We start from the raw sequence: 12572 nt of genomic DNA, 5'->3' as shown, positions 1-12572 counted from the left end.
ATCAGACCAGGGATAGAGACATGGAGGTAGGCATTGGATCAGCTCTCTGCTCCAAGCACAATTTTCCGGGCTCCAAACAGGGATCCTATATTTTTAGTGGCATGAATTTCAAGTTCTTCTCTCAACTGGATTCAGCCCATTTCTGTGACTGTGGAGGGTTACTGTACATTCTTGTCCTTCATTACTGACCCTCACTTTAGGGTGAATTGGTGAAGTTCAGTGGTTTTGGGTCTGCAAACAGGCTTCGTGCATCATTTTACATTGTCTAGGCTATCTTTTAAAATCAGCAGTAAGTAAAAGTAAGCTTGGACTTAAAGTATGCTCATGAATATGGAGAATCATGGTCACCGTTCTGGATAACTGATCACTCTGTAGACTTAGTGTGCAGAAGACTGAGACTCTTGTAATTTAAAATAATATTTTTCCTTGTAGGTATGGATATCACATTTCAAAGACCTCCTATTTCTTGTGCTACGAACCTCCTACTATCAAAAGGATATTCGAAAAGCTTCGGAATTTTGATTCCCCAAAATCTTATCCAAAGTCTTGTGGCACTTATGGTATATTACACGTACGGGATGTTACCACCGGCTATGATAGCAGCCAGCTTAATAAGAAATCGGTGAGTTACGCAATACTTGGAGAAAAAATTAGTATAGTGGCTAACATTTTAACCCTTTGACAAGGTGTTTTCTGAGCCTCTGAATGAGTACATTAAGTTGATTTTATGATACAGAAAGATGCCAAACATTCAGTATTTGGGATATAAATGTAGGGCTTATCTACGTTTAAAAAATCACAGCAGCACGGCTGTAGCACTTCAGTGTAGACGCTACCTGTGCTGTCCCATCAGTGGAGGTAATCCACCTCCCCACGAGGTGGTAGCTATGTCTATGGAAGAATTCTTATATACTGTATGTTTTCTTGAAAATACAGTGACGCAGACAATTTAAATCTATCACATTAATTAAAGTCTGTCCTATGTCCTTTCCACATAAATAAAAAACGTGAACAACTTTAAACAATTTTTGCAATAGTGCGAATATCTATCCACATTAGCAGAAGGCCACTAGCCGAAAGTACTGACTTTATTATGATGTAACTGAACCATAGAATATTAGGGTTGGAAGGGACCTCAGGAGGTCATCTAGTCCAACCCCCTGCTTAAAGCAGGACCAATCCCCAATTTTTTGCCTCAGATCCAAACAGCCCCCTCAAGGATTGAACTCACAACCCTGGGTTTAGCAGCCAGTGCTCAAACCACTGAGCTATCCCTCCCCTCCCCATGTTTGAGATATGAACAAGCCTCCATCCTGTGAAGTTTTTCAGCTATGTTCCCTATCAAAGTTTTAAACGCAAATAGCTATAAATGAAATGCAGAGGTTTGCAGCCAATTTTTTATTCAAGACGCTGATTAAATGAGTTTCCTTTAAAGTTACAGAAGAGCCCAGTAGCTTCAAGGTAATTTCAAACACCTTTGATTTAAAGGAAATACCATCAGTGGATAAATCTTCAATATTAATTAAACAATTGAAGTATCCACCAAAGAATTTTTTTAAGTTTCCATTAAGATATCCATAATTTAATTAAAATTAGTTTTACACATGGGTAATTAAGGCCTTGGCTGTATTAGAAAATTAGATTGGTTTAACTACATCAGTCAGAGGGATGTGAAAAATCCACACTCTGGAGCAGTGTTGTTAAATTGGCTTAAGTCCCCATATAGACAGCACTAGGTCGTCGGAAACTAATTTTCATATTGATCACTTGTTTGCATTGTGTCAGAGTTTCTATGCAGTGCATAATACTTAGGATAGCAGGGAGGGGAGATGCATGTTGATTGTACAGATTAAAATGATGATGATGTTCCATTAGGTGTTGCCTGCAAGTAAAAAGAGTCAAATGATCACCTTCACTTTTCAAAATGGGTGTGTTGCCACCCTCCGGACAAGTGGAACTGAGCCAAAGATCAAGTACTATGCAGAGATGTGTGCGCGGCCTGAGCAGAGGTGAGGGTTTCCATTTTCCACATTGTGTCAACACTAGGTTGGCTGAATCTGTGTCTTTTCTGTACAGTCTTTACACCTTTTGCTTGACCGGCCAGTACTTTTGACTGGTGAGTATCGGAGCTACACCCTCATCATTCAAAATATTTCCACAGACCTGTAGGTGAACATGCATTAGGCGAGACACATTCTCCAAAGATAAGAGCTTTCCCACCCTAGTTGCTGGGTGCAATGCACATGACTTGACGGACAGGTGTTGAGGGTTTCGGGCTGTTAAACTGCCTCCCCAGCCACTGGCATGCATGGATCTGCTCATGAGGCTTAATGCTAGAACTGTGTTAGCAGTGGATAAAATGAACAAGAGTTGAATTTCACAAGTCTGCTGCTGCAACCCATTCCCCCCACCCCGCACCTTCATCCTGGAGCAAAGGTTTTTCTTTCACTCCTCGTCAAGCTCTGCTCATACGGAGAGGTCCATGAACACCCACTCGCCTTTTAGGGATCACACTATTGCCCCCTAGGTTATCTGGCGATGAAATCTTTGCGTTCGTGAGTTGCATATGTGAAACTCTCCTCCCTCTGATCTTTAAAAAAACAACACCACTCCTCTTTAGTGTCCCACGTGCCTTTTTTGGGGAGAAGCATTTTATACCACCACATACCATCTGTATCATCAGTGTTTGTTGCTCTTGGAAGGAAGGGCTTTAGGGTGGCCACACGACTCCCAAGTGAGAGTCACTCTCAGCACCTAGATTTTACTTTTCAAACTTGGGAGGGTCTTAAAGACAGACAGTTCAACTGGCCTTATTTTCAGGGTGCCAAACATGCTCATTCCACACAGTCAATCAGAGCAATGGATGCTCTGCCCTTGGGAAAGTTGGGTCAGTTACTTAGGCACCTTCATTCATATTTATGCAGGTATTTGTTGGTTCCCTAGTTTGAGTATATTTAACTTCCAGTTTACACATTGCAGTTAGTAGCTGTTTACCATATTGAGGACCTTGAATAGATTTTCTGTTTGACTGGAGCCTGGGCAATTGCAACTCGAAGTGGCAGGTATTGTGAACACTAATTTTCTGAATGTCCGCTCTTGCCAGATCGATCGGGGCCGACCGATACGGCTGGTAGTATAGACATACCTTCAGTAAATGCCTGATTCAAACTCACTGCAGTTAATGGCAAGACTCCATTGGCTTGTTTGGGCTTTGGCTCAGACCCCAAAGTGTGTGCACATCTTGCTGGTTTGTTTTGTTTTAGTAACCAATACAAAGAAATAGTTTAATTTTTTCTAAAGGATTAGACATTCAAATGGATAAGAAGAGTATCAGCATTTACTCTCCAGGATAGAAATTAGAAGGACTATCAAGCCCTTCTACTCCAGAGCATAACGTGATCAGCAGCTGCAGATCAGAAAGGCACTTCCTCCCCTGATGTTATAGCACTGCTTAGCTAGGTGGATGATAGAGGTTGAATACTTCTCTCTGAAGCATTATTCTTTGGTCTCTATCAGGAGTGGAGTACTATACTATGCTAGATGAGGTGCTCTTCTATTTCAATGTTTCCTTGTTAGTTTATATTTTAAGTCTTCACGGGTTAAAGAGCAACAAACTTCTTGCCAGTTCCTGGGCAGGGTCAAAATGGCCAAAACTGATCTAAACAGGACATAGGTCAAATGTGTTTATTTCTACTTAATATCAGATTGAGTGAGTCGGTTCCTCTTGCGCCCAGTGGAAATATACTGTACAACAGGGAGTAGCAGGAGAGAGGGGTATGTGTCTTTAGAGACATGTTGTTCTGTTTAATGGAGTTGGTCTTGATTTTCTTCCCTTGCTGCATTCATTAATTAGATTTCATAGGAGTTAAGGCCAGAAGGAGATCATTACATCATCTAGTCCGACCATCTGTGTATCACAGGCCCTTAAATTTCACCCAGTTACCACTATGCTGAGCCCAGTAACTTGTTGGACTAACTAAAGCATATCTTCCAGAGGGTCTTCTTGATTTGAAAACTCCAAGAGACTTCCCTGGTAGTTTGTTCCAGTGGTTAATCCCTCTGTGTTTCAGATGTGTGCCTAATTTGAATTTGTCTGGCTTCAGCTTCCAGCCATTAGTTCTTATTATGCCTTTCCTTGCTAGATTAAAGAGCCCTTTAGCACACACTATTTTCTCCCCATGAAGGTATTTGTATACTGTAATCAAGGTCACCTCTCAATTATCTTTTTCCTAAAGTAAACAGATTGAGCTCTAAGTCTAGAAGCTCAGCAAGTACGAACATTACAATTAGCTGTATGGGAAGAAAACGTCTAAGGGACTTCTGAGGTTCTTGAAATCTAATCAAATTTAGTTTATTGAAGTGTTGGAGCTGACTTTTGTGGGATAGATCACTTGATATTACTGTAACTTCAGCCATTTGATTTCTCCCTCTAGTGACAAAACCTTTCTGGAAGAACAACTACAGAAAGTCATTGAAGCTTTGATTGAGAATTTTTTGGAGCCCAGTAAGAATGGACTGATTTGGCGTTCCGTGTAGATCTCCTCCAGCAGTTTGTTGTAGAAGTGACTCTCCTTGCGCTGTATCATGTGGAACAAAGGAACCAAGATCAGAACTCCATTTAGCATTAATTGTGTGTGCGTGTGTGTGTCAGTTACCTAACTGGCTAAATTCTTAAAACCAATAAAGAGGCTGCATCTTTTTGTCAGTTTTCCAGCAAAAAGCTATGGCTGGCAAATGGATTTGGGGGAGTTAATATCTACAATTTCATGTTCTTTTGACCAGAAGACACATGTACATTAGCATAATGAAGTCAACTCCCATAGTTCAAAATTTAGCACTCCAAAGGGTTAAGACTGCTAAACTCTGCTGTAGCGTAATCACTAGGTTTCATGTTGAGTGAATGAATACCTAGCACCTTTGATTTGAAAAGACTTGAATTCAAAAAGTTCTGTTAGTCATAAGTGTATTTGAAGGGAATTAGCAATCACATAAGACTGACAAAATGAGCCGGCTTCTTAATTGCTGTGGAGTGTGTAGGTATCATTTACCTTTACAGGTCTTAATTTACAAGTATGATAAAATAGAGTTTAGTATTTAAAATGTCTAGTTTAGACAAGTTGTTACAGTATATGGTTTTCAGCCATTTAAATATCCTAGTATTAGAGGGGCTCTTGGTGCATTGTATTTTTTCCTGTGTATCTTAAAATACTGATGTTTACTTAACAGTGAAACAATAGTGGCAACTCCATGCAATTTGATCCGCAGCTTGGTTTTTTACTGATCAAACAGTGCCTTTCCAGGATGACCTAATCAGGGGAAATAATCTGTCTGTGTCTTGTTTAAATTAGTGATTCTAACCACCAGAGGCCCATTGAGCATAGTTTAATCAGTTGGCTTTCTTTCACTTTATAAAACTCTCCCAAAATATTCTGGATCTCATTCTACATTATCTCAAATTAAGACATCTAAAAGCAGGCTGTTCTAAAATATAGATGCCTTGTGAATGCAGGGAGGACTATGTGGAAATCGAGTTAATATTTCTCTAACCTCTTGAAATGACAGTGTCTATGTTCTCTGCTCACTTATGAGAGAGGAAGCTAATGGAGGTGAGACATGGGCTCTGGGTATTCACCCCTTTACTCTCACTTTTCTTCACTTACAGTTGCATCTACAAATTAGCTCCTGATGTTGCCTGCCTGCAAATATTCGATCCTTCCTCTAAACTTACTTTAATTATCTGTTCGTGTAAGTTTTTAGCTGCTATTCCTAATGATATAATTCCTAACTAGTACCTTACTCTCTTTGACTAGAACCTGGTTTTCTTAATGTGGAAAGTCTTTGGAAGGTTGCTATTAGCAACCTGTTCTGGAAAAACTGTATTTTAAAAAGCATACTGCTTCCCTATTCAGCGTCCTCTGGATGCTCATGTCCCTGGGTGCAGAATAATGCTTGACACTTTGTCTTTTAAACTGGTGATAGAAATCTCTAAAATAGGAACTGTGATGCTCTGGACATCTAGCCACTATGGTACTAAAATAATTAAGTAGGACAGTTGAACACACAAGTACATACTATGGTGTCTGATGCCTAAACATGGTTATAGGACTCTAGTAGTATCTTTTTTGATTAATCTGCTCTAAATCAATATATAGTTGAGTTCCTAAAACCCAAGAGGCACTTGTTTAAACCATTGTTTGCCACTATTGTTAAACCTTTGAATTTGTCCTCTATTATACCCTTATAGCTAGGTTCTGTAGGACAGTGCAGAACGGTGCTGTACATATCTCAGCTAGGCAGATATAAAGACAAAATGTTTTCGGTTTCTGTGCAGAAATTGGATATGTCATGCTGACAGAGGCTTTGCACTATGACCATAAATACGTATTTTAGCTATATATGAATGTACATGTACTGCAGGAAGTTGTCGAACAGATTCTTATTTACAAGCAATGTTTATTTATTTTTTTTATTTTAAACGAGATTTCCAAGTTGTCCACACAATTGAGTGAAATTTCTCTTATGCCAAAAGGGGTTCTTTCCTTTGATTATTGTATATTTGTGAGTGCGATGTTGGGGGGGAGGGGGAAATGGGTGAAAACAATGAAGCTTGACTGCTTTCACAATATTGCACCAGTTGGAAGATATCCAAAGATATGCGGAGCAAGTCTTTTTAAGTTGCTGCTGGGACTTTGCATTTTTTTTCATGATGGAAGTTAAACTTCAGACTTGATTCTGGTCCCACTAAAGTGAGTGGAAGCATTGCCATTAATTTCATTGGCAGCAGGATCAAGTCCTTGGGGTTTTGAATCTTTTTTTGTAATTCAGAAGAGAACAATTCATTTTTTGTGTGTGTGGTTTGAACAAAGCTAAACATTGTAAAAGGCGTATGGAGTTGTGTCTGTGGAACGGTATGGTGTAGCACATAGAATTGTGTAAGGCTTTCAGATCTGTTTTCCTAGTAGCTGGTTAGCTGAGCCTGGTCTGAATTAGGGATGTTTAAAAGTTTAACCGATTAACCGTTAAGCTTGATGCTTATCAATTCAGTTAACGATTAAACACTGCTGCTGGCTCCGGGTCCCAGCTGTCATCCCGCGTGCCCGAATGCCATGCACCAGCCGTAGCTGGGACCCCAGGCGCAAAGCCGGCAGTTGGGACCCCGTGTAAAACATGGGGTTGCTACATCACCCCCCACATCCTTAGTTCCCCAGTTAAATGTTTAACCGATTACTTTTTTTTACACACTATTTACATACCTAGTCTGAATCTAATCCAGTATTAGATAAATCTTAACATGCACACCAGGCCGTTGAACACTTAAAAGATGCGGGTTTCAAAATGCTTTTGAGACTTGATGAATCTGGCGGAGCTGAGTATCTGTGGTTTTCTTAAACTGATCATTAGGCCCTTAGTTCTTAAGCAGTACATCATGGATGAAGTGCTTTTGGAAGTGGGGCACCAGAATGACTGTATTCTAAGGGTATAATAATTACTGCTGTTTAATCTGCTGCTACCATTGTTTTCCATTGATGTGTGTAATGCTTGAAGTATCCCTACTATTCCATTTGGAGAAGTTGTTTTCTTTCCTCTCTCTCCATTCCCTCCCCTACTTTTGTTACTGTGAAAGATGATCATCTTGTTACCTCACTGCTGAGTACCTTTTTGCTGTACCTACTGCCTCAGCACTTTGAACGCGTGCACAATCTGGTTTCAGTTATGGGCTTTTTTAATAGTTTTGTTTGCATTGTAGAAATATTTAAACTGTGTGTGGGGAGGTGACTAATTCTAAACCAAACCAGTTCTTTTTTCGTCTGGATGTTTACTGACTTACGGCGCTTCCTGTTTATAAGATGCATTTCTAAAGGTTGGTGTGGAGCGATTCATCAGGTATGATAGAGCCAGTGATTATTTGTGTCTAGCATTTGAGTAGTTTCATTTGTTGTTTTTTTTTGTACTGCTGCATACAGAGGCCTAATCTCTATCCCATTCAAGTCTGTGGCAGAACTTCCATGGGACTAGGATATGATCCTTTAAAGGATAAAAAATTTGCCAGGCAAGTTGACACTATTTATAATACACCTCTTCTATTTGTGTTTTGCATAAGCACCATCTTCTTCAGAATGTGAAGTGCTTGCTGTTCAGTTAGTAAAAGGAAATCAACAGCTGTTATCCACCTCCCTCTGTGGTAATATCACAGCTCGTCATAACTCTGGAGGAGATATTGAGCTGCAGCAGGAGTGGATAGCAAAAGCTGTTAATGCATGCTTCCCCTCTTTCCTGGCAGTGCAGCACTGAATGACTACAGGTATGTCCTAAAGCAAAACTTAAGTGAACCTCTTACTGTAGTTAGAAGTACAATTACTTCCTCTTCTGTCTTTGGGGTCAGGATGTTTTCCCATTAAAATGGGACTGAATAAATGGAACACACTAAAATGATATTTCTGAGCTGACTACTGAGCCTGATACAGTTCACCTGCAGGGTTCACTGATCATGATTTGATTCAATAAGACTTGAACGGGAATTAAGGAACTTGGGGTTTTGGCAGAGGGAAGCCTACAAGAGAAGGCATGTACTAATGCGCCCTTAGAATCACAGGGTGCCTGCCCACAGGGGTGCCAGCGATAATGCTATCCCTGGTACTGCAATGCTCAGGTAGTACCTTTATCCCCCACTGTCACATAGACCAGGCTTCCAGGTTACCAGCAACTTCAGTTCTCTTTTTTAATAAAAGGGAAAAAATAAGGCCAAAGAGATTGGAAATGTTGAAGCAAACAGCCATGTGTCTACCTGGGGGCCAGAACATGCCCTCTCCTTCTCTGAAATTCTTCTGTTCTCAGCCAGTGCCCCTATAGTATTCCTGAACTCTGCCCTTCCAGCGGTGTTCGCTTTTGCTCCCTATAGCTGGGGGCAAGGGATGTTTCATGAAGCACCCTGAGTTCAAGGAACTTCCTTGAAACTTTTGCATGGAAAGTAAGAGGGTGGTCACTGCTAGCTTCAGGCAGGGCAAAGCGTCTAGTGCTAAGGAATGAACAAAGTAACCTGCTGAGTAAAGATACGGGCCTGCCCCTAAAACTGGCTGTGTGTGGGCATACCTCTGCTCCTCCCCCACAGCCCCGTTAAAGTGAGATGAACCCCCACACACTCATTGTAGGATCAGGGCCCTATGGCTTTATGGCTTCTTACTTTGAGACGTATTTGAGACTCCATCTAGGCAATGTCGGACCTGAAGTGGCAGAGGCATTTGCCAAGACACTGCTCTTCTACCACAGGAGCAATTCCTTTGCATTTAGATCAAGGGCCAAATCCTGTCTCCATGGAAGGCCCCAAACTCAGTGTTATTCCGTGGCAGGGAGGGAGGTGGTGTCCGGAACCTGTGAGTAGGGTCTCCGCTCCCCACACCAGCGTGTAGCACAGAAGCAGTGATGGCTACTGCAAAGTCTGGGTTGCAGGGAGTCTGCTGTCACTTCACAGCCTGAGGAACAGAAGGATTCCAGTCTCCCACACCAAGCCCGGCTACTTGGCCTCATCACAAGGGGGAAGATTTTTGCCATTGTTCAGGAAACTATTGATCCTAAAAGATTAAGCAAAGAGTTGAATCAGCGCTCCTGGTGAATATTTCTTTCATGATTTTTACCTAGAGCGTCTAAAAGGCACAAACATTTGTAAGCGTGTCTTACCACACCCAAGAGAAGAGAGGGGTGCTTTTTGCATGGGGAAGCCTGGGCATTCAGAGCCCAATTCTGATCTCAAATTCCCAGTGAATATAGCAGCTATGTCCCACGAATGTTCGATGGCTGATTCTTCCGAGATGATAGCACCCACAATACCTGAAGTCATTGCTCTCGATTTAGAACCCAGGAACGTTTTAGATCTGTTACCTATTCTTGTACCATTTGTTACTTTGAATGCCTTTTAAGAAATTGGGGTGTATTATAAATACAGACTGAGAATTTGCACTTTTTTTCTGAAGTATTTCTGTATGGATTACTATGTGGATTTAGCTGAATGAAGTGTTGTAACTAATAAAACATTCTCTTCGTAGTAGCAAATCTCCGTGTGATCCTTTGGTGTTTATTGGAGCTTTTCTTTAACGCTCGTGTGAATCAGTGTAGAGCTGGTTGAATAATGTGTGGTTTAGAAATGTTTAGAAATGCTTTTTAATTGATAGAGGGGGGAAATTGTCATGTAAACAATTCCTAAATATTTGACCAGCTCCAATCCAAGATACGATATACAAGATTATTTACAGTGGTGGAAACATAGAATTTATTCTTGATACATCTGTTTTGTAACAGTGGAGGTAATTTTAAAAGCTTTGTTTTCTTGGTAACAAGTACCAAACGTACATAACAAACATAGTTGACCTTTTTTTAGAAATAGGTGGGCTGAAAGGAAGAGAACATACTCTATCATTTCCTGGTTCAGATCTAAGACTGGAATAGCTTGTAATGTGAAGTGGTGGAAACCCCTATCATTTGGGTCATTTTCCAGTAGGCTGGACAAAGCCCTGCAAAAGTGTAGGGAACAGAGAGCTGCATTAGATAGCATGATGGGTAAAATTGTGTGCAACTCCCGTTGAAATTCAGTGAGACTTAGGCATGTTTGAAAATTTTCCCCAGCAGGTCTCTTCCATTTCTGCCTTCTGATTTGAGTTTAAACGGGAAGACAGTGGAAAATTGACACGATGTCTTATTCTCAACCCAAGGGGAGGGTTTAGTGATCTTAAGCATCAGGTTTGAAATATTTAGATTCCTAGGATCAACTGGTTTAAATCCCAACAGGATCTAATCAACACATCCTCCCCTCTGATCAAGGTAAAACCTGTTCTGTGAATCTTAATATAGCAGGATATTTCATAAGAGACTGTAAACTGAGGTCTTGGGACAGTAGTTTGTTATGGCACTTCTTGCAAAAGTGTTTTCATTTGGGACTTCTGGGCACTACCGCAATACAGTCAAGAATCAGGGGGTTTCATTGTTCTAAGCATTACATGCACCCAATGAAGACAGTCCCTGCCCCAAAGAGCTTACATACAAAATAGGAAAAAGATTTGCGTAGTGTTCTCGATTGAGTCTTCCTCTCTTACAATGCTGTGTAACACGTACTGACTCAGACATAGCCAGTTGTTGGATTACACTCACAGTTAACTCATTAAAACGTTGAAGAGACCAAATAATCAAATTTATTGTGCTGTTTTGTCTTGAGCTAATACAAAAAGGGGACATAAATACTCTCCTTCCGGGAAGCAGATTCTTGCAGCGCGTTTTTTACATGGAAGGTGTACTTTGGAAATATGCATTTAAACTGGCTATATTTATGGTATGGTTTTACAAGTTACGAAATTCCTGATACCGCACTAAAATCCAACCAACCAGTTCATAACAGTCCCTTGTCTTGTTTTGTTCTGCACTTTTCTAATCTCTTTTTGATACTACATTCTGGATACTGGTCTGCAAATATACCTCCCTAGCTTGTACTGGGGCAGAGCACTAATGTGTTTTGCCTTGGACAAGTTTCCTATTTTCTAATGCCAAAGCTGACTTCAGCTTTGCACAGTATTGAGGGATACTTGACATGGGTGAACAGAATTGCAGGGAAAGCGTAATACATTGTTAGCATAACTTCCCAACACTTATATGTATAAATGTGGCGTATACTACACCTAATGTATATTAGCTAACGCACATAGTATGCTAGTGCTAGAAGTTTCTTAATTTTTCGTGATGAAATGATTCTTGTGTCACCCTTTGGGATGAGCAAAATGCTGTAATAAATGTAAGACTATTAAGTACAAAGCTTACCACCTTGACCAAAAGCAAAGCAGCGATCCAGGAGTATCGTCACATCTGAGCCTCGTCTAGTGAGAATCCTTCTGCCCTTTGTGATCTGCATTCTCCTTTACTTCTCTCTTTCTCTCGCACCAATTGTAATGAGCTGAATTTGAATTAGCAGGAAGCATTTTGGTCAACACCAAAGAGACATTGAGAAATGGAGGGCATTTAAAGAGGAAAGACAAGTGCTTTAGGGGCTGACTGGCTGGAATTAGCAAGAAAGAGCAGAACTACTGTATGTATACAGATGTTTGTTTCTTCCCAGTCAGATGCAATCATATGTGAGGGCAGGGGAGGGAGAAAACTGATTGATTGATTTTTGGGATCCTCTACCCTGAGTTCCTAAATGTAAATTATAAGGTCTCATGGCAGCAGGTTAGCAGTTGTTTATTGGGGGATGGATGGAAGGAAATAATGTTATGGTCAGGGCACTGGGATTGGGAGCTCTGAGTTCAATTCCTGTTGCCCTAAGATTTCCTTCATGACCATGGGAGAGTCGCTTAATCTTTCTGTGCCTCAGTTCCCCTTCTGTGAAGTGAGGCTGTTCTTTTTTGGGGGGAGGGGAAGGAGGAGGAATGCCTAAAAGCAGAAACTTTTCTCTGGGAAGAAGAAAAGGAGTACTTGTGGCACCTTAGAGACTAACCAATTTATTTGAGCATAAGTTTTCGTGAGCTACAGCTCTGTAGCTCACGAAAGCTCATGCTCAAATAAATTGGTTAGTCTCTAAGGTGCCACAAGTACTC

General features: G+C 40.8%; 1 protein-coding gene across 2 annotated transcripts in view; it reads left to right on the top strand.

The window, feature by feature from the left end:
* The window catches only part of PGM2L1 (phosphoglucomutase 2 like 1), a 77252-nt gene extending 67213 nt beyond the window's left edge, over positions 1 to 10039 (top strand). For both annotated transcript variants that reach the window (XM_084628332.1, XM_084628331.1), the window contains exons 12-14: positions 433 to 622; positions 1876 to 2009; positions 4434 to 10039. In XM_084628332.1, coding sequence (XP_084484458.1) covers positions 433 to 622; positions 1876 to 2009; positions 4434 to 4536 — 427 coding nt within the window. In that variant the 3' untranslated portion in view covers positions 4537 to 10039. The remainder of the gene's footprint in view (positions 1 to 432; positions 623 to 1875; positions 2010 to 4433) is intronic.
* Positions 10040 to 12572: the final 2533 nt, after the last annotated feature.

The sequence above is a fragment of the Lepidochelys olivacea genome (genome assembly GCF_965140295.1).
Source record: "Lepidochelys olivacea isolate rLepOli2 genome assembly, chromosome: 1".
Lineage (NCBI taxonomy): Eukaryota > Metazoa > Chordata > Testudines > Cheloniidae > Lepidochelys > Lepidochelys olivacea.
The sequence above is the reverse complement of the archived record's forward strand: the minus strand, read 5'-3'. Positions and strand labels throughout refer to the sequence as shown.